The sequence below is a fragment of the Planococcus citri genome, chromosome 4, assembly GCF_950023065.1.
Source record: "Planococcus citri chromosome 4, ihPlaCitr1.1, whole genome shotgun sequence".
In the NCBI taxonomy this organism is placed as follows: Eukaryota; Metazoa; Arthropoda; class Insecta; order Hemiptera; family Pseudococcidae; genus Planococcus; species Planococcus citri.
In genome coordinates this window covers 50,171,857-50,191,946 of record NC_088680.1, presented here as the reverse complement: position 1 = coordinate 50,191,946, position 20,090 = coordinate 50,171,857, and the positions used below count along the sequence as shown (strand labels likewise).

Below are 20,090 nucleotides of genomic sequence, written 5' to 3'. Positions count from 1 at the left end.
ATGAAATTTGAAGCAGTATCTCAATTTGATTGGTTCATAGTCATGTGACGTGATTACCACGTGATCAAAGATTCAAAGTGATAACATGCTGGCGGGAAATATCACAATATTGAACATATCGCAATAATCGCAAAAGCTTCATCATCGTAATTATTCCTATTGCTATTTGCTAAAAATCAGCACCGTTTTCAATATTTATTAGTGTCTTGATTACTGAATTTATTCTCTATACTTGCTTCAAAAAGGTACGCAATTACATTCCACTTTCAACTCTTACCAAGTGTTCCCTGTCAATCGTTTCATTTTTACTTATCATCAATCAAAGTAACTCAACTAAAATAGAATAATTTTTCCAGCACTTGATTCATATTTACGAAGCAGACGTTTCGCTCAAGTTCAGAACCAGTTGCAGTATCGATTATCAATATTGTGGATGTTTTTTTTCTCAACGTGATTAGCCTATCAAACAAAACACCAGCACCGGAGGTAAATCAATTTTTAAATTGTTTTCAAATAATATCTAATATCTGTAACCTTAACCTACCAGGTTTGAATTGTGATACATTTCCGAACTGTTACAGAATTCAAAATCCACGCTGTTGAATACAAAGAAGGCGTATCGTCCAACTCGAAAAATTAAAAGGAAAAATTTAGTAACTATGGCACCTCCCAAAAATAAGAAAGTTCAACCTATTAGTATCCAGAGAATAGATCTGAAAAGAGTGGAATACCGTCTGAAACAAAATGGCTATAAATTTCCTATCGAATCCAATTTGTCCAAAGTAGTAAAAGCCATAATAAAGATTCACAATGACAAAAAACTGGAGGAAGAAAATGAGTTTAAAAACGGAAAACAAAATGAACAAAATAACAATATAAATATAGAAGATGACTCTGATGACGAAAACACACAGTGGCAAGATGAGAACAAAGGTTATCGTCCGGGTCATAAGTACACTCTAGAAAACTACTCATTGATATACTATACCTTTACCAAAACATTCACTACAGATATGGCAGTGCTGTCACAACTGATTCCCGAAGACACGCAAAATTCTCACCATGTTGTGTTTTTCTTCAAAGAGAACCCTTCTGCATGTATTTTTGCTTTGACGACGGGTAACGCATGGCAAGTAACCCGACCTTATATAGATTATTCCTTTCCTATCAAAATTGTCGAAGAAGTTGGAGATCCGACAAAAATTATTCATATTGCAAGACGTGGTCTGTTTGGAAATCATGAACGAGAAACTTCACTCCGCCCAGCTGAGTACGAATTGTATAAGACTTCACATATGTACTACTACTGTGAATCTTTTCAATGCCAGATTAAACCCGATTCTAAATTATACGACTTGATCAAAGTGAAAAATAAGAATAAATATTTGATTAATGTCACGACAGGAGGACTTTTAAAAATAATACAAAGACTTAAAATTGAAAATTTTCCTGCGATTTTGGACTTATTTTGCGAGTACACGGATGGTGCACAATACGGAAATGACTTTCAATTCGAATTCCTACATTTTCTAAAACTCGCTAGCTTGCAGCGTGAATTGGACATTTCGTTGATAGATCACATTTATTTTAAATACAAAAGTAAAAAAGATCTGCCTATTGTCCACCTACGACATGGACAACTTCAAGATTTTCTGTTATCCAATTCTTTTAGAATCAAGATCGATTTTTGTGAGTGGTCGACCACATCGAACCCACCCAGCATTAGAGAAATTGTTGACAGAATCGGCCATGTAGCAGCGAACGAAAACGAATTTCGAAAAATATTCCTAGATAGTGAACTGAGATTTAAAAAGCAGACTTCGAAGAAATGGGAAAATTGGCAAAAAATTATCGATTGTGTTGAAGCCGAGCATCGCTATTCAGGAAGCACTTATTTCAAAATCAGAAAACTATGGTATGAACTCATGCCGTACCATTTAACTTTATTGGAAGAAGATTTCATAAACGTGGTCAAAAACGTGTTAATCGAAGAAGGATCGACATGGCGACTGCATCGTCCTTGGACAGGAAATTGTAAAGGGAATGGCTCTCGTGAAAGTGAGTATAGTCGTCTGTATAAAGATGATGATCGGTGTTTGGTTCTCGATATGATTACTCCAGATAACCTTGAAAGCTGCGATATCATCAAATATACCGACGATGAAGTTTATCTATACCAAGTGAAAGAGAAATTTGGCAAAGATACTCGTGAAGCTTGTTGTCAAATTGTAGAAGCGGCGACTTCTATACGTGCTGCTATTACTGTACGCAAATCTCCAACGTACTTGGAAAAGTTATATGATATGGCAACTACCATACCCCAAAAATCTAAAAGTAAAGATGCCGCTGAATGGAGAAAAGAACTCAAAAGTCGGGTACAATCAATCGGAAAAGACGCATTTATCGATATTTTTCGAAACCGAAAGATAACATTTGTGTATGCGTACCTCCCCTCTGATCCTAACAAATCATTTGCCAATATATTGAGAAACAGAAATTCCGAAGTAATAGAAGACAATTTAATAGAAAAGTTGAAATGTGACGGTTTTTTGGATTCACATGGACGTGTGACAGGAAAATTTCTTTCTATAACTAAAGAAAATTTCCAAATTACTGGAGAAACGCAAGAAACAAACTATATCATTTATGATAAATTAGAAAAACGTGTATTATCCAAGAGTACTGCTGCAAAAATTGAACTGGTAAGACTCGTTCAAACTTTGCAAAGTATGAACTTTGATTTGAAAGTTTGCGAAATTGAGAAAATACCTCTTGAACCACAACCAGGAGGCTCACAAACGCAAACGTCTCAAAAAATCAGACAAACAAAAATACCTCACTTTTCTCCATCTAAATCTCAAGATTCACAAAGCAGTAATTCTGTATCAAAAGTTGGCAAGAATAAAAAAATGGGCAAAATCAATCAAACACCGGAAAAGAGGAAGCAAACGAAGATAAACGATTTTTTCATATCGCCGATGAAAAAACCAAAAATGGAAGACATTTCTGATGAATAGAAACAACTTATGGTGCAAGCCCTGTATCTTTCAATTTTTTCTTTTAAAAACTGGTAGATAGGTCAGGTATACAACTTAATATATTTTCATTAGGTACAAGACGATATTCTCTGAAGTTTTTAGCTTCAAGTGTTGGAAATAATTATTTGAGTGCTAATTATTCCGGCCTCATCAGCAGTATTTTGGTGGACTTAATTTTGTTCTCATTTTTCCATTAGTATTTTCGTGTGCAGATGTCACGATGTCTGTGATAGTGAAATTAATACTACTTATGTGATAAAATAAAATTATGAAATGAATGCTTTCTTCATTTTTTAAAATTTTTTTTAATCGTTTGTTGCATTTTTATTATTTTTATTCCCATAACTACGTATCATAGAATTATATTTTATTTTTACTGGGTATATAATCAATCAGCTTCCTATCTGTGTTATTCAGTAGTTAGCCTAGGTACGTTTTTCATTAATTTATTATTTTTATAATGGTTAATTTTAAAATGATGTCTTTGATTACCTATTTTATTATTACCACTTTAAAAAAGTGTAAATTTTTTACAAGAACTTGTGATTTTGTTTCTTGAATGTTAATTGTTTTCTTGTGAATTACCACCGTAAAAGTGAATGCAGTTCGTTTTTATTAATTTACATGTTTCATGTTGTTAACAATTTTTAATTAAAAACTTTTGATTCTGAAATAATTTTATTCGTAGATAGGTATCTGGCAGAAAATATTTTATTTCATTTCAAGTACATATTTGGAACATAGAAGAGAGCGAACTTTAAAAATACACCTTCATAACATGTGAATTCAAAAATGAATTTCAATTTCTTATTTTAGACTTGAAGAAAGTAAAGAAGATAAAAATTAAAGAATGATTTCTTCTATGATTACTACGTACTAACGAATAAAACTGAGATGAATCTCATTTGGAATGAAATGAATGATGAATTTGTGCAGCCCCGCACCCTCTTCAGTCCCTCCGTTGATTCCTTCCATACTTCGTAGTTCGCATGTTTTTGTTTACTTTCGTTGCTTTATCTTCATTCATGCCGAAGGATCAGATTTGAAGTAAAGGACGGAAGTAAAGTTATTATATTTTACGTAAGATCTGTGTTTTTATTTTAGATCCACGAACCATATATCTACTGAGTTCATGTCGTATTGTATGCAACGATTGTTCACGTGCATCTGCGATCGGTGCCTGGTGCTCCATTGTCCGGTGAATTCTGATAAGAATAACTTCATTGAAGATTTGGCTGTTCAGAACAAACGGATTGGTTAGTATTATTTAGTTTTCTCTCTAGCATTTGTTGATTCATCTCATTGACATTATATGTTATTTAATAGTCGAACCATCACTCAATTAATCACTCATGATTCCAGATCACTCACAATAATGGATCCAAACGAAACACAAAAAAGCGACGAATGGGTCGAAGACCGATACGTATACTACGCAGCCGTGCCAAGTCTTCAGCGGATTACATGTATTCGAATTCTTCGACGAATATGGTCCAGCTATATTTCTCGTCGGAAAAACTGCAACGATTTGCAGGAAAAATGCGGCAATAACTTGATGGACGTGTTCGGTCTTCCTGACACTTTCCCAGAAGACATACAAGAAATGCGAGATCTCCTCAGATTGCCTCGAACCTTCAAAGGAATGTTGATAAGTGCCTCGACCGCCGTCAGCTGTGGAATTAGGTTATGGATATATCATCTCGAATGCTACACCATGGGAAAGAAAAACGAACGATACAGTATTCGTGATTTAGTACGTGATTTCGATATAGACTGGTGCGTTTGGTTACCCAACGGTAGAATCGATGACGAACAAACCGCCATGAAGTTATTATCCACCGTTGATTTGAGTAACGAGCAAAGATTCGCAATTTTCAGTGAATTTTGTATGAAAAGAGAAATCGACCAGATAAAATTACGTTCGCTGCGTAAATCATTCAAAAAATCGGTGACTTTCGAAGATAACCCTTTGGTGTATTACTGGATTCGTTATCTAAGAAGAGATTTAAATGATATACCAAACTCTCCTTATAGGACAGTTTACGCTGCTGTGGCTGAAAAATGTGCCCGTATTTCGTGGACAGCTTTCGAATACTTTTGGCATCGTTGTGACGTTGAAGATCAAATATTAGTGGCCCAGTATCTTCTTGCTGATTTTTATAAAGGAGGATACATGTATCAAGAACGAGTTCTCTCGATGATGTCTTGGTTTCAACAAAGTCGTTTATTGACTCTAATTCCGGAGAAAATAATTTCAAACTTTGTTCGTTTAAACTTGCCCGAGTCTACGTCCTGGGCACTGAAACATAGTAAATTAAACCCGTCCAACTTTGCCAGCTTAGTGAAGGACTCATTTTCATGCGTAGGGGATGAAGAAAAAATGAGCTGGTTGATTGAAATATGGGACGCAGCTTCGCCCATACATAAAAGTGTTACAGTGCATAACCTACAATATGAAATATTTCCTCGATTCTGTCAATACTGTGATTCATCGTTTCGCCCTTCGCAGTCTGGTGTCAAATTCTTAATCAAGCTTTCATCGCATCTTGATGCTCAATTCAGAAGACGCGAAGTTTTAAGCAACGCAGTTTCATTAGGAGTATATATAGATAACCTGAATTTATTGAACGAGCTGCTGGAATTGAGTTTGCCAAGCGCCGATGATCGAGCTCTGTTCAACAGACTGGTTGAAGAATCTCCGGAATTGAATGAAAAGTGTGTATATTTAATGACTGATGCCAAGCTTGCAGATCTAAACGCGAAATTGCAATTCTATCTGCCCGATTCGAATGCCATACAAAAATACAAGCAACGAATGATTTTGGAATTGATGAATGAAGAATACTTTCTATACGAGACGGATAAATGGAACGCATTCAGTACCTTCATCGACGAAACGTTCCCCAATGACGCATCTGGAGCGTTGGAGTTGAAGAAGAACTATATTTTATGTCAAGCGAGGTGTTTTCCTTTCAACAGAGTATTTTGTGCTCGTGACCTGAATCCAATGATTCAGATAGTCGAATCTGTATTCAACACCGAGAATGAGAACGAGTATATAAAAAATGTTTTTTTCGATAGTTTTGTAGCGATGCTGAAACTAAGTGACTATCGATGGTATAAAATGTTTTTCAACGAAATGTATTTTCGTCGTTTTGTAAGATGGTGCCTTGGCGAAAAAGATCCTGCTGCAGTTCTCAAGTATAATAGTGGTGAATTTATGCAGGATGTTGTTGCTGGAGTCTTAGGTGCCATAAATAATTGTTACGTAGCGAAGGGCGAATTTAAAGAAGCGTTACTCCATGATTTAGATAGATGCCTGATGTGGTACTTGTCAGACGAAGAAAGAGTGAAAGAGTACAAGCTGGAATGGATTAAAGTGGTCCAAGATTTAGATATTGTTCAATCTGTTGTGCAACGAAATGACACCGTATCTTTGGAAGCTCTTTGCATTTGGTTTTTCGATGAAGATCAAGACGCGATCCAACAATTCAAGTCGAAAAGAGTGAAACTTCAGTCAAGTTAAATTCATTGTGTCATATCTTGAGATAATTTGTTTTAAAATTACCTATGATGAGCTTTTAGTAAATAAGGTTTATTTGAATTTCTAGAATGCGAAGTATTTCGTTACCTACCTCTGTTTTTATTATTAAAATATGTTAATTGTTTCTATTTTTATACATGTATATGTACAATGTTGGTTTCTCAATAATTATTGGAATTTATACGTTGCATTTTTTTATACTCATATTATAAGTACCTAGTTATTAAATCTTCAGGTTTTTTTCGATTTTTTATTTTAAAAATATTTGATTCGTCTTTGAATTTCGATTGTTTATTAAAAAATGTCAAAATATGTTTCAGTAAATTTTTTATTTTGATGCCAGCCATGAAAGCATGCATGAAAGTGGATCAGCGGTTTGAATTTATCGTTTCGGTATTCAGCGCCAGTATAACACCAAATTATTGGATTCTTCATCGACAAAAATAACATTAAAAAAGTATCAGCATTGATTTTAAAAATCTTCATCTATTTCAGTATGTTATTGAAATTATTTTCAGGATACATACATTAATTCATTTATCAAGTATTTTTTTCATATTTTTGAATCGCTTCAAGGATTCATGTTATTTTTCAAAATAAAACAGGAGAAAAAACATTTGTTGATATTATGAACAAATTTTTTAAAATTTATTTCTAGATGAATAAAGTTCGAATTTCGAAAAAATTATCAAGTACTTAACATATAAGTACATAAAATTATCAACGGAAAATGTTTGCCAACTCGTGGACGCTTTTTTAAACCATTTAACGATTGAAAATTTTGAGCAAAAAAAATATCTACCTACTTGCATTAGAACTAACTGGAATGAAAATGAAATCAATTACATAAAAGAGGATTTCTTCTATGCTTTTATTTAAAATTTTTTTGATGAAAATTTTGAGCAAAAAAAAATACTTGCAGTAGAACTAACTCGAATGAAAATAAAATCAAATATAAGCGCGATTTCTTCTATGCTTTTTGATTTTTTTTTGAAAATATTCTACAGATTTGAAAAAGAGAAATTAATAGGAAAGTACGCACAAACGAAAAAAACTGAGTGGAATCTCGTTTGGAATGGATGATGAGCTTTTCTCTCTTATTTTTTCTATTCAAGTGGGTAGGTCGTTGGTCGTAGGTGTTTCTCAACCTGATGAACGAAGGAAAATGCCATGCAGATGAATGAAACTAAAAATAAGCGATTGTATTGTATGTATTTTGAATGAAAATTGAAAACAACCAATTACCAAAACAAGCAGGAACCCATTTGTGCAGGCCCGCACCCTCTTCAGTCCCCCCCCCCCATACTTTGGAGCAGCTTGAGGTATGTTCACTTCATTCATCATTGGTTTATCAGTTTAATCAGTTTATTCATGCCTTGAAGTACGTAAATTTTTCATTTTGATGATCAGTTTAGAATTTTAGATTTTAAGTGAAGAGCGGAAGTAGAGTTATTCTATTTTACGTAAGATCTGTGTTTTTATTTTAGATCCACGAACCAAATATCTACCGAGTTCATGTCGTATTGTATGCAACGATTGTTCACCTGCATCTGCGATCAGTGATATGGTGCGCCATTGTCCGGTGATTTGTGATAAGAATAACTTCATTGAAGATTTAGCTGTTCAGAACCAAACGGATTGGTTAGTATTATTTAGTTTTCTCACTAGCACTTGTTGATTCATCTCATTGACATTATACCTATGTTATTCAGAAGTCCAACTCGTATCATTTATGATTTAATTAATCGTTCATGTGCGATAAACGATATTTAATCTATGAATTTGAAATTGTAATAATATTAATAATCCTCACTCAATTAATAACTCATGATACATCACTCATGATTCCAGATCACTCACAATTAATAATGGATCCTAACGAAACACTAAAAAGCGACGAAGGGGTCGAAGACCGATACGTATACTACGCCGCCGTGCCAAGTCTTCAGCAGATTACATGTATTCGAATTCTTCGACGAATATGGTCCAGCTATATTTCTCGTCGGAAAAACTGCAACGATTTGCAGAAAGAATGCGGCAATGAATTAATGGACCTGTACGGTTTTCCTGATATTTTCACTTACCTAGAAGACCTACAAGAAATGCAAGATCTCCTCAGATTGCCTCGAACTTTCAAAGGAATGTTGACGAGGGCCTCGATGAAAGTTAGCAGTGGAATTAGGTTATGGATATATCATCTCGAATGCTACACCATGGGAAAGAAAAACGAACGATACAGTATTCGTGATTTAGTACGTGATTTCGATATAGACTGGTGCGTTTGGTTGCCCAACGGTAGAATCGATGATGAGCAAACAGCCATGAAGTTATTATCTACCGTCAATTTGAGTAACGAACAAAGATTCGCAATTTTCAGTGAATTTTGTATGAAAAGAGAAATCGACCAGATAAAATTACGTTCGCTGCGTAAATCATTCAAAAAATCGGTGACTTTCGAAGATAACCCTTTAGTGTATTACTGGATTCGTTATCTAAGAAGAGATTTATCTGATATACCAATCTCTTCTTATAGGACGGTTTACGCTGCTGTAGCTGAAAAATGTGCTCGTATTTCGTGGATAGCTTTCGAATACTTTTGGCATCGTTGTGACGTTGAAGATCAAATATTAGTGGCCCAGTATATTCTTAATGATTATGATAATTTTGGATACAGGTATCAAGAACGAATTCTCTCAATGATGTCTTGGTTTCAACAACATCGTTTATTTACTCTAATGCCGGAGAAAATCATTTCAAATTTCTTTGTTCATTTAAACTTGCCCGAGTCTACATCCTGGGCACTGAAACATAGTGAATTGAAACCGTCCAGCTTTGCCAGCCTAGTAAAGGACTCATTTTCATGCGTAACTGATGAAGAACAAATGAGCCGTTTGATTGAAATATGGGACGCAGTTTCGCCCACACATAAAAGAATTACAGTGCATAACCTACAATATCAAATATTTCCTCGATTCTGTGGATACTGTGATTCATTGTTTCGCCCTTCGCAGTCTGGTGTCAAATTCTTAATCAAGCTTTTATCGCATCTTGATGCTCAATTCAGAGAACGCGAAGTTTTAAGCAACGCAGTTTCATTAGGGGTATATATAGATAACCTGAATTTATTGAACGAACTGCTGGAATTGAGCTTGCCAAGCGCCGATGATCAAGCTCTGTTCAAAACACTGGTTGAACAATCTTCCGACTTGAATGAAAGGTGCGTAAGTTTAATGACAACTAATGCCGAACTTACAGAAGTAAACGCGAAATTGCAATTCTATCTGCCTGATTCGAATGCCATACAAAAATACAAGCAACGAATGATTTCGGAATTGGTAAAAGAAGAATGCTTTTTATACGACACGAATAAATGGAATGCATTCAGTGCCTTCATCGACGAAACGTTCCCCGATGACGCATCTGCAGCGTTGAAGCTGAAGAAGGAGTATATTTTACGTCACGCTAGGTGTTTTCCTTGTACTAGAGTATATTATGCTTACGAAGTGAATCCAATGATCCAGGTAGTGGAATCTGTATTCAACACCGAGAATGAAAACGAGAATATAAAAGACGTTTTTTTCAATAGTTTTGTATCGATGCTGAAACAAATAACAGACTATCGATGGTATAAAATGTTTTTCAACGAAATGTATTTTCGTCGTTTTGTAAGATGGTGCCTTGGCGAAGAAGATCCTGCCGCAGTTCTCAAGTATAATTGTGGTGCATTTATTCAGGATGTTGTTGCTGGAGTCTTAGGTGCCCTAAATAATTGTTACGTAGAAATGGGCGAATTTAAAGAAGCGTTACTCCATGATTTAGATAGATGCCTGATGTGGTACTTGTCAGACGAAGAAAGAGTGAAAGAGTACAAGCTGGAATGGATTAAAGTGGTCCAAGATTTAGATATTGTTCAATCTGTTGCGCAACGAAATGACACCGTATCTTTGGAAACTCTTTGCATTTGGTTTTTCGATGAAGATCAAGACGCGATCCAACAATTCAAGTCGAAAAGAGTGAAACTTCAGTCAAGTTAAATTCATTATGTGTCATAGCTTGAGATCAGTTTAAAAATTACCTATCGTGAGCTTTTAATTAGGCCTAATAAGGTTTATTTTGAACTTCTAGAATGCGAAGTATCTCATACCTACCTCTGTTTTTATTATTAAAATGTCAATTGTTTCTATTTTTATACATGCATGTACCGTGTACGTTGGTTCCTTAATAATTATTGATATTTATACACTGCATTTTTTATACTTATTTTATAAGTTATGAAATCTTCAGTTTTTTTTTTAAATTTTTTATTTTAAAAATATTTGATTCGTCTCTGTCACTTCCGTGAAGAATTTTGATCGTTTATTAAAAAATTTCAAAATACGTTTCAGTAAATTTTTTATTTTGATGCCAGCCATGGAAATGGATCAGCGGTTTGAATTTATCGTTTCGATTTCCAGCACCAGTACAACACCAAATTCTTGAATGATTCTCTGACAAAAATAACATTAAAAAAGTACCAGAATCAAACAAAAATGTTTATCTATTTCAGTATGTAATCGAAATTATTTACACGATACATTAATTCATTTATCAAGTATTTTTTCATATTTATTTTTGAATCGCTTCAACGATTGATATTATTTTTTTAAATAAAACAGGAGAAAAAACATTTGTTGATACTGCGGAAAATGCTTGCCAACTCGTGGACGCTTTTTTAAACCATCCTAACGATTGAAAATTTTGAGCAAAAAAAAATACTTGAATTACCTAGAATTAACTCGAATGAAAATGAAGTCAATTATAATAAAGAGGGATTTCTTCTATGTTTTTTAAATTTTTTGATGAAAATTTTGAGCAAAAAAAAATACTTGCAGTAGAACTAACTCGAATGAAAATGAATCAATTAGGTAAATGGGGATTTCTTCAATGCTTCTTGATTTTTTTTGAAATAAAAATATTCTACAGATTTAAAAGAGAGAAATCTGAAATACGATGATCTGAATCCTGAATCTCATTGGAAATTTTGTGCACCCCCGCACCCTTACCAGTCCCTAGGGTTATATCCTTCCATTCCAGCTTCCACACTTCCACACTTCCTCCGAAGCTTCATTATCAATGAGTCATGACAGCTTTGATGTGGTTTTACTTTCGTTGACCGTTACCTCGAAGTATGTAAATTTACTTTGGCGATCAGTTTAGAGTAAGGGCAGTAATACAGTTATTCTATTTTACGTAAGATCTGTGTTTTTATTCTACAGGAACCATAAATATCTACCCAGTTCATGTCATTGTTGCAACGATTGTTTATCTGCCATCGGCAGGTCCGGTGATTTCGTGATATGAGAATAACTGAAGACAGCTGTTCAGAAAAAACCAATTGGTTAGTACATACGAGTATTATTTTTTAATCGTCCAGCTCGTATCCTTCAATTACTCGTTCATCTACAATCGACTATATTCAATCCATGAATTCGAAATGATAACAATATTCATAATCCTCACTCAATGAATCATTCATGATTCCAGATCACTCACAATAATGGATCCAAACGAAACACAAAAAAGCGACGAATGGGTCGAAGACCGATACGTATACTACGCCGCTGTGCCAAGTCTACAGGAAATTACATCTTTTCGAATCGCTCAACTGATATGGTCCAGCTATATTTCTCGCTCAAAAAACCGCACCGATTCGCCGAAAGAATCGGGTAATACCTTAATAGACGCGTTCAATCTTCCTAAAACTTACGAAAAAGACATCGAAGAAGTAGTAGATCTCCTCAGATTACCTCGAACCGTGGAAACAATGTTGATAAGCGCCTTGACCACCGTTACCTGTGAAATGAGGAAATGGATACGACATCTCGGATGCTACACCATAGGAAAGAAAATCGAACAATACAGCATTCGTGATTTCGATCCAGACTGGTGCATGTGGTTACCCAACGGTAGAATCGATTACAAACAAACAGCCGTGAAGTTATTATCTACCGTTGATTTGAGTAACGAGCAAAGATTCGCTATTTTAAGTGAATTTTGTATGAAAAGAGAAATTGACCAGATAAAAGTACGTTCGCTGAGTGAAGTATTCAGAAGAACGGTGACTTTCGAAGATAACCCTTTGGCGTATTACTGGATTAATTATCTACAAAAGTATTTACATATATGTACAATACCAAAATTTTCTTATAAGACGATTTACGCTACTGTGGCTGCGAAATGTGTCAGTTTTTCGTGGACTGCTTTCGAATACTTTTGGCGTCGTTGTGGCGTAGCAGATCAAATAGAACTGGCCAGGTATCTTCTTGATTCTCATCGAGATGTATACATTGGATACAGGTATCAAGAACGAGTTCTTTCAATGATGTCTTGGTTTCAGCAACGTCGTTTATTGACTATAATACCGGAGCGAATAATTTCAAATTTCTGTTTTCATTTAGATTCGCGCGAGTCCACGTTCTGGGCTAGAAAACATAGTAATTTAAATCCGTCCGCATTTGCCCGAGTAGTACAAGACTCACTTTCATTCGTACCAAGCGAAGAAAAAATGAGCCGTTTGGTTGAAATATGGGACGCAGCTTCGCCCATGCATAAAGGTTTTACGGTGAATTACCTACAAGATGGAATATTTCCTCCGTTCAATTCGTGGAATCGCCCTTCGCAGTCTGCTTTCAAACTCTTAATCAAGGTCTTATCGCATCATGAAGCCATATTCAGAGAACGCAAAGTTTTTAGCAATGCAGTTTCATTGGGAATATGTATCGATAACATGAATTTAGTGAACGAACTACTGGAATTGAGCTTACCAAGCGCCGATGATCAAGCTCGGTTTAAAAGACGGGTTGAAAAATCTTCCGCCTTGAAAAACTCCTGCATACATTTAATAACTCATACCAAACTTGCAGATTTAAACGCGAAATTACGATTCTATCTGTCCGATTCGGATGCCATACAAAAATACAAGCATCGAATATTGACTACGGAATTGATATATCAAGATTGTTTTCTATACGAGACAGATAAATGGGATGCATTCAGTACCTTCATCGACGAAACTTTCCCTGATGACGCTTCTGCAGCGTTGAAGTTGAAGAAGAAGTATATTTTATTTAACGCGAGGTATTTCCCTCATTTCAAAGCAAATCGCGCGTACGATGTGAATCCAATGATTCGGGTAGTCGAATCTGTATTCAACATCGAGAATGAGAACGAGAATATAAAAAACGTTTTTTTCGATAATTTTGTAGCGAGGCTAAAACAAAAAGACTATCGTTGGTATAAAATGTTTTTCAACGAAATGTATTTTCGTCGTTTTGTAAGATGGTGTCTTGGCGAAGAAGATCCTGCCGCAGTTCTCAAGTATAACTGTGGTGCATTTATTCACGCTGTTGTTGCTGGAGTCTTAGGTGCCATCGATAATCATTACGTAGCAAAGGGTGAATTTAACGAAGCGTTACTCCATGATTTAGATAGATGCCTGGTATGGTACTTGTCAGACGAAGATAGAGTAAAAAGATACAAGCTGGGATGGCTTAAAGTGATCAATCATTTAGATATTGTTCTATCTGTTGTGGAACGAAGTGACATTGTATCTTTGGAAGCTCTTTGGAATTGGTTTTTTGATGGAGATCCAGATGCACTCCAAATCCAACCATTCAAATCGAAAAGGGCTAAACTTCAGTCAAGTTGAATTCATTATGTGTCATATCTTGAAATAATGTGTTTAAAAATTACCTATGGTGAGCTTTTAGTAATTAATAAGGTTACTAGAATGCAAAGTGTTTCAATACCTGCCTCTGTTTTTATTATTAAAATGTTAATTTTTTAAATTTTTTATACAATATATGAACGTTGGTTCCTTAATAATTATAGATATTTATGCGGTGCATTTTTTTTTATATTTAAGTTATAAAAACTTCGGTTATTTATTTATTTTTTTGAATTTTTTTATTTAAAAAATATCTGATCATGTTTATTAAAAAATTTCAAAATACAGTTCAGTTAATTTTTTATTTTGAGCAGCCTTGGAAGTTGGAAGTGGATCAGCAGTTTGGATATTAATTCGAACAGTTTTAATAATTCATAAACGTCTGTCTCGTCCAACGTTTCGATTTTCAGCCACAGTACGACTCCGAATTCTAATGAAAAAAAAATCTCGAATAATTCTTCGACAAAAATAATATAGCATTAATAAATACAAGAATCAAACAAAAATGTTTATCTATTTCAGTAATCGAAATTATTTACACGATACATTTCATTTATTAAAATATTTTTTCATATTTTTAAATCGTTTCAACGATTGATATTATTTTTTAAAATAAAACAGGAGAAAAAACATTTAAAAACAAACAAAAAAATGATATTATTAATTTTTCTTAATTTATTTCTAGATGAATAAAGTTTGAAAAAATTATCAGGTAACATGAATTATCAAAGGAAGATGCTTGCTAACTCGTGGCCGTTATTAAACCACCTAACGATAATTTAAAAAAATTCCGTCCGAATAAAAATTAACAAAGGAAGGCCAACGAAACATCAAACACCATACAAAATGTGGAAAAATTTACACACATGGCATAGTTATCTCCTCGCACGAGTTGGAAGAATAAGTAATTATTAATTAGGTTCCGAATTACTACATAAACATAGACCCTCGTTGTTTCATTATTGCCGGATTATATTTGTAATATCGATGCACGTTGGCTGCCGGTTGTTTAGTAATGTTGGCGATAGCACCGCTCATCAAAATTTCAAACGAACGACACACCGTTTGAAATATAAACCACGGCCAAGGCTCGATTTCGTCATCGTTTGAAATGTAATACTTCATTAGTCCTGAAAATAAAAATGAAAGAAACACTAATTAGTTTTGTACGAGCTGATTCAGCTGCAACATCCGTGGTTAAATTAAATTGATACGCCAGCTATTTACCATAAGGTCCAAATTTTTGGAAAAATTCTCCCAAAGTCAAACAGAAGCCCAGAATAGCCGTAGCGTAGGTGATTTTCAATACGAAACGGACTTGTCTTTTTCTAGATGTAGGAGTAGCATCATGAGTGCAATGAGCGAATCCGCTATCCGATCCTCCGGATGCTCGATTCACATAAGCGATGTGATTTAGAATGGTATGTAGTAAAATGTCGTTTTCTTTATTAACCTATTGAACAAAAACACATTGAAGATGATTTAAATGTACGTACGTATATAGGTTGGTTGAAATTGCAATAGTATCGTGTTTCATAATTTTAAATTATAATGAAGAGCAAATCTAATGAGTCTTACTTTATCATTATTGTCCACATTTACAACAGTCGGTTCCTTTTCTTTAGTTTTAGTCTGAGTAATTTCTGGAGTGACTTCGATTTTCGGGGTGTCTTTTTTATTTGATTCTTTGAGTATGGGTCTTTTTGCGGTGTTATTTATCTGTATTAAAAAATGATAATTAATATTCATATTGGCAGGGTAGGTAATGATCATTTTTGGTAATTCACGCTCTTTTTTTTTTTTAAAAAAAAAAAGGTATTTATTCACTAAAAATTATGAAAATTAGCTCTGAAACTAATATTAGGTCTGCGAACCGAATTTAACTATTTTTGGTCATTCTGGAGCTTCCAACGTGCAATTTTCGATTTCTCTAGAATCTTTTTAAAAAATTCTCCAAAAAATATAGAAGTTAGTTTGGGCAGCTAAAACTCGAGTTATTAAACAAAAAAATCACCACTCTTTTATTTCGTATTTTTTTTTATTTTTCCAACATTTGGAGGGCTCTGAATAAGTGAATAACAATGTAGATTTTTTCTCAAAAAGGGGGAGGGGTCATTTAGAAAAATTCTGATCCAACAATAAAATTGATAAAAAAAATGGTGGCATTTTTTTAAAAAATTCAACCGTGGGAGATTCCAATTTAATTTAGTTTTATGTTTTTTTGGGGGGGGGGGATTTAAATTTTTAGGATTTTATTTTCATATAAAGCAACAACTTTAGAGATCAGGAGCATAAATTCGCAATAAAAAATTTGCAAGCATAAAGGACATCTCTCAGCTCATTAGAAAATGTTTGTCAGTGATTCTCATTACTGTTGAAGATGGGCCGAATTTTCGTATTTGTTTTCTTTTCTTGTTGCTTTGTTTTTATCAGAGGGAGAGGGGATTCTAAACTGTTGAAAATTCTCTCGCTAAGATGAAAAAATATATATATTATTTTCATTTTTTAAATTTATAAAAATAATAAGTGAGACAATAACGTTTTTGAACAAAATTTTATATAACCTATTTTTAAAAGAAGTTCTTACGATTTCAGTGTTACCATATTTTTAATTATTAAATTTATAGACACTAAATTTTTGCACATTTTAGATTGGTAGATGATTAGTTTTATATCCTATTTTTAAAATTTTTCGGTCATAAAATTCCCTCTCTATCCATAACTAATTTTTAATTTGGTTCAAACTCAAGAACGAATACTTGACTTCTTCTGACTTGGTACTCGATCTTACCAGAAAAATCACCTCCTCCCATCTCCTATTTTAAGATCAATCTTATAAGTACAAATCAAATATTTTTCATACCAAATATTCGAATCAAATTTTTTACAAAAGGGCAGAAAGGTTCAAAATTTCACCGACAGAAAAAAGTTCAAAGTCCCCCAAAATATTGGGTTAATCTCGATCCATTTTTATTTTTGAAATTTCATCACGCCCTTTTCCCAATCCAAAAACTCAAATTTCAAATAAATAAATGTTTCTATAATGTAAACAATAAACGAGTTCTTTGGAGGAAGGAGGAAGCAAAAAGGAAAGTTCTACTGATCGTCAAAACATTCAAAACCGAAGAAAAAAATAAACATATTGTGTAGGCCACTTTATCACATACTACATCGATATACAACTAAAGCCTTCCTCACCCTTGGTCCGGTAATACTAGATTCGGTTTTATTTCCATTAGTGATGGATGATTGCCACGTCAGCTTTTTCAATTTAGGTCCTTCTTTGGGACTATCTTTACTTTCAGCTTCGGTTTTTATTTCATCGATGGATTTAATTTTCTTTTTACTTAGCTGATCTGTCAAACAGAAAAGTAAAACGAATCAATAAAGTTACGTACAGTCAAAAGATATCCCGACAACATTTACAAAACGGAAAAAGAATTCGAAAAACTAAAACCTATGCTAATAAAACGAATCACGTAACGAAAAAAAAAAAATATCAGCACAAAACAGGATTAAATTCGATACGAATTTTAATAATAATTTTTCAAAGTAAAAAAAAAATACCTAATATAACTTTACAAATTCAATATCTCGATAGATTTCTTTCCTAAGGAATTTTTTTTCCATCTCATAAAAAATATCATATTCCAATTGAAACACAAATAAGAAAAAAATATTCGTCAAAGTAAAAGTACCTAATCAAACAACGAAATTAATTTTATTTTTCCGCCGAATCGAATTCGTTTTTGAAACTTCAAAATGAATTTCGTTGATAAATTCGCTATACTTTTTTTTTTATAAAATCAACATAAAAAAGAAATAGCCTACGCTATAAATTACTTAGTTTGGAAGAACTGCTGCTAGGTGAAACATCATCTGGTTCTTTTTTCTCGCTTCTACTAAGCCCTGGAACTGCTACGGGAATAATCGTAAAAAAAAAAATTAAAATTAGAAAAAATATTACGCTGTTTACGACGGTAAAAGAGTAGGTAATGTATTAATACCTGGTTTAATTGTCGTTGATTTATTGGCTGCATTTTCTGGCAGAGGTTTCGTCGCCATATTGGCTGCTGGACCGAGTAAAGTAGGCATTAAAGCAGCCGTAACTGAAGTCACCAAATTACTTGCCGGAGCCAACATAACTAATTGCATGATGCCTGAAAAGAACAGAACAAAATTAGGTATTCGTACTATACATATATTTACACAGTGGCAAGAATACTTTATATTTTTTTGCACTAGCTCGATGCTTGTTTATAATTTTTACCCTAATTTGAGAGAGAAAAAAATCGAGTATGACAAAAAAATCTACCACGTTTACGTTGATATAAGTAATATAACTCCTTTTTCTCGCCTGCTTTTTACTTTAATAATAATAAAAAAAAGGAGACAATTACTTTTAAAACGCCTTCGCCGCTTACCGAGTGAAAAATATTAAATTACCAACGCGGAAAAACCTTGCTAGCATTATGAAAAATTAAAAAGTTAAGTAACGTCGTGCAAAAGCTTTGAAAACATCTCGACGAATGTAATACTCGGTAATAGACTTTTTGCCCTTTAACCGTTCGGCGTTCACGTTTTTAGTTTTCCTTTTTAATCGTTATTTTTCTCTCTCATTCTCCGTCGAATAAATTTTAATCAAGATCAAAAGCAGCCGGCAAAGGTACTAGCTAGCTAGGTAATTCAAATATGTAGGTACCTACAATAATAAATCACCGGAAGTTCAAAGTTACCGTTATTACACGAAGAGAAACAAGCTGTACGATGAAAAAATTGACTTATATTTATATTTTCTTCTCTCATTACACGCTGGGGGTTTTTCTTCTTGAGTACTTCGGTGTACATACTATTGATTCAACATTCGGCCATGAATTTTCTTCAGTTTTTTTTTTATTTTTTTTAAAACTTTGCCATGTCGAGTCGTGTGGTAACTATTAGGTACTAAACGAATATGAGAAAAGTTCAAGGTAGGTTATTGGTTAAATAATGAGCAGTGAACAGTCAGATTTCACGTGATGAAAATTGCTAGGTTAGGTTTTGCAATTTCGTGTCAATTTGACCCGACAGGGAAAAAATTGCAAACATGAAAATAAGGATCAAGTTAATCGAGAGTTGTTCAGTTTGGAGGTTAATCGGGGAAGGCGAATGTCATTTTGTAAAAATCACCAGACAATTGCAATCTTCTGTAATGCCAACTTTACAATTTTTTATGATACTTTCAGTATAATTTTTGCAATCTTTTATTTTATTTTCATTGCGTGTGATCATTGTTTTTTAAATTCAACAATTTTTCAAAATATTTCAGGTATTTTTTTGGTAAGATTTTGCTGGAATTTTGCAGTGGTTTTTTTTTAGTAATTTTCCAAGATTTCATTTTTGAACCTTCCAAAGGAATTGGAAAATTTTTAAGGAAATTGAAAGTTGAAATCTTTGGGCCAAAAATGAGGGAAAAAATCAAAATTTTACTTAATTAACTTAGAAAGCTGAAATTTGGTAAATCCCCTATTTTCAACCCACTAAATCGATTGGAAACAGAATTGAACCATTTTGAGCAGTTCTGCAGCCTCCAAAAGATTTTTGAAACTTGAAATTCTCAAAAAATGTCACGTACCTCATGAAATTGGAGAGCCTAAATTCGCTCTGCACGTTAATTTCAACATGGTGAGTCGATTAGAGGAAATTTCAAGTCGTTTTGGATGCTCCAGGGACATTTTGAAAATTCTATTCAGTTTTCCAAAAAAAACATCACACGAAATCCGTCCAAATTAGCTTTCAAATTTCCAATTAGGTATGAGATCGC

General features: G+C 33.8%; 5 protein-coding genes across 6 annotated transcripts; 4 read left to right on the top strand and 1 right to left on the bottom strand.

The window, feature by feature from the left end:
• The first annotated feature begins 104 nt into the window (after positions 1-104).
• On the top strand, positions 105-3,726 carry LOC135842428 (uncharacterized). The gene is made up of 3 exons (XM_065359882.1): positions 105-245; positions 357-486; positions 582-3,726. Exon 3 carries the CDS (start codon positions 660-662, stop codon positions 3,015-3,017), a length of 2,358 nt encoding a protein of 785 aa, XP_065215954.1. The 5' UTR covers positions 105-245; positions 357-486; positions 582-659; the 3' UTR covers positions 3,018-3,726.
• Positions 3,727-3,963: 237 nt separating this feature from the next.
• On the top strand, positions 3,964-6,898 carry LOC135842429 (uncharacterized). 2 transcript variants are annotated; one of them, XM_065359884.1, is made up of 2 exons: positions 3,964-4,294; positions 4,365-6,898. In XM_065359884.1, exon 2 carries the CDS (start codon positions 4,414-4,416, stop codon positions 6,562-6,564), a length of 2,151 nt encoding a protein of 716 aa, XP_065215956.1. In that variant the 5' UTR covers positions 3,964-4,294; positions 4,365-4,413; the 3' UTR covers positions 6,565-6,898. The 2 variants fall into 2 exon arrangements, with proteins under 2 accessions (XP_065215956.1, XP_065215955.1); XM_065359883.1 differs by having other exon boundaries at positions 3,965-4,294; positions 4,401-6,898.
• A 938-nt stretch (positions 6,899-7,836) lies between these two features.
• LOC135845321 (uncharacterized) lies at positions 7,837-10,959 on the top strand. Its single transcript, XM_065363806.1, has 3 exons — positions 7,837-7,963; positions 8,070-8,223; positions 8,434-10,959. The coding sequence occupies exon 3, from the start codon at positions 8,451-8,453 to the stop codon at positions 10,614-10,616; it is 2,166 nt and encodes a 721-aa protein (XP_065219878.1). The 5' UTR covers positions 7,837-7,963; positions 8,070-8,223; positions 8,434-8,450; the 3' UTR covers positions 10,617-10,959.
• A 697-nt stretch (positions 10,960-11,656) lies between these two features.
• On the top strand, positions 11,657-14,507 carry LOC135845322 (uncharacterized). Its single transcript, XM_065363807.1, has 2 exons — positions 11,657-11,959; positions 12,106-14,507. Exon 2 carries the CDS (start codon positions 12,119-12,121, stop codon positions 14,267-14,269), a length of 2,151 nt encoding a protein of 716 aa, XP_065219879.1. The 5' UTR covers positions 11,657-11,959; positions 12,106-12,118; the 3' UTR covers positions 14,270-14,507.
• Positions 14,508-14,782: 275 nt separating this feature from the next.
• Positions 14,783-18,447, bottom strand: LOC135845327 (uncharacterized). The gene is made up of 6 exons (XM_065363819.1): positions 18,295-18,447; positions 18,131-18,205; positions 17,486-17,643; positions 15,866-16,006; positions 15,515-15,740; positions 14,783-15,417 (listed from the first exon to the last, which is right to left on the bottom strand). The coding sequence occupies exons 1-6, from the start codon at positions 18,440-18,442 to the stop codon at positions 15,218-15,220; spliced, it is 948 nt and encodes a 315-aa protein (XP_065219891.1). The 5' UTR covers positions 18,443-18,447; the 3' UTR covers positions 14,783-15,217.
• Between the last annotated feature and the right edge of the window lie 1,643 nt (positions 18,448-20,090).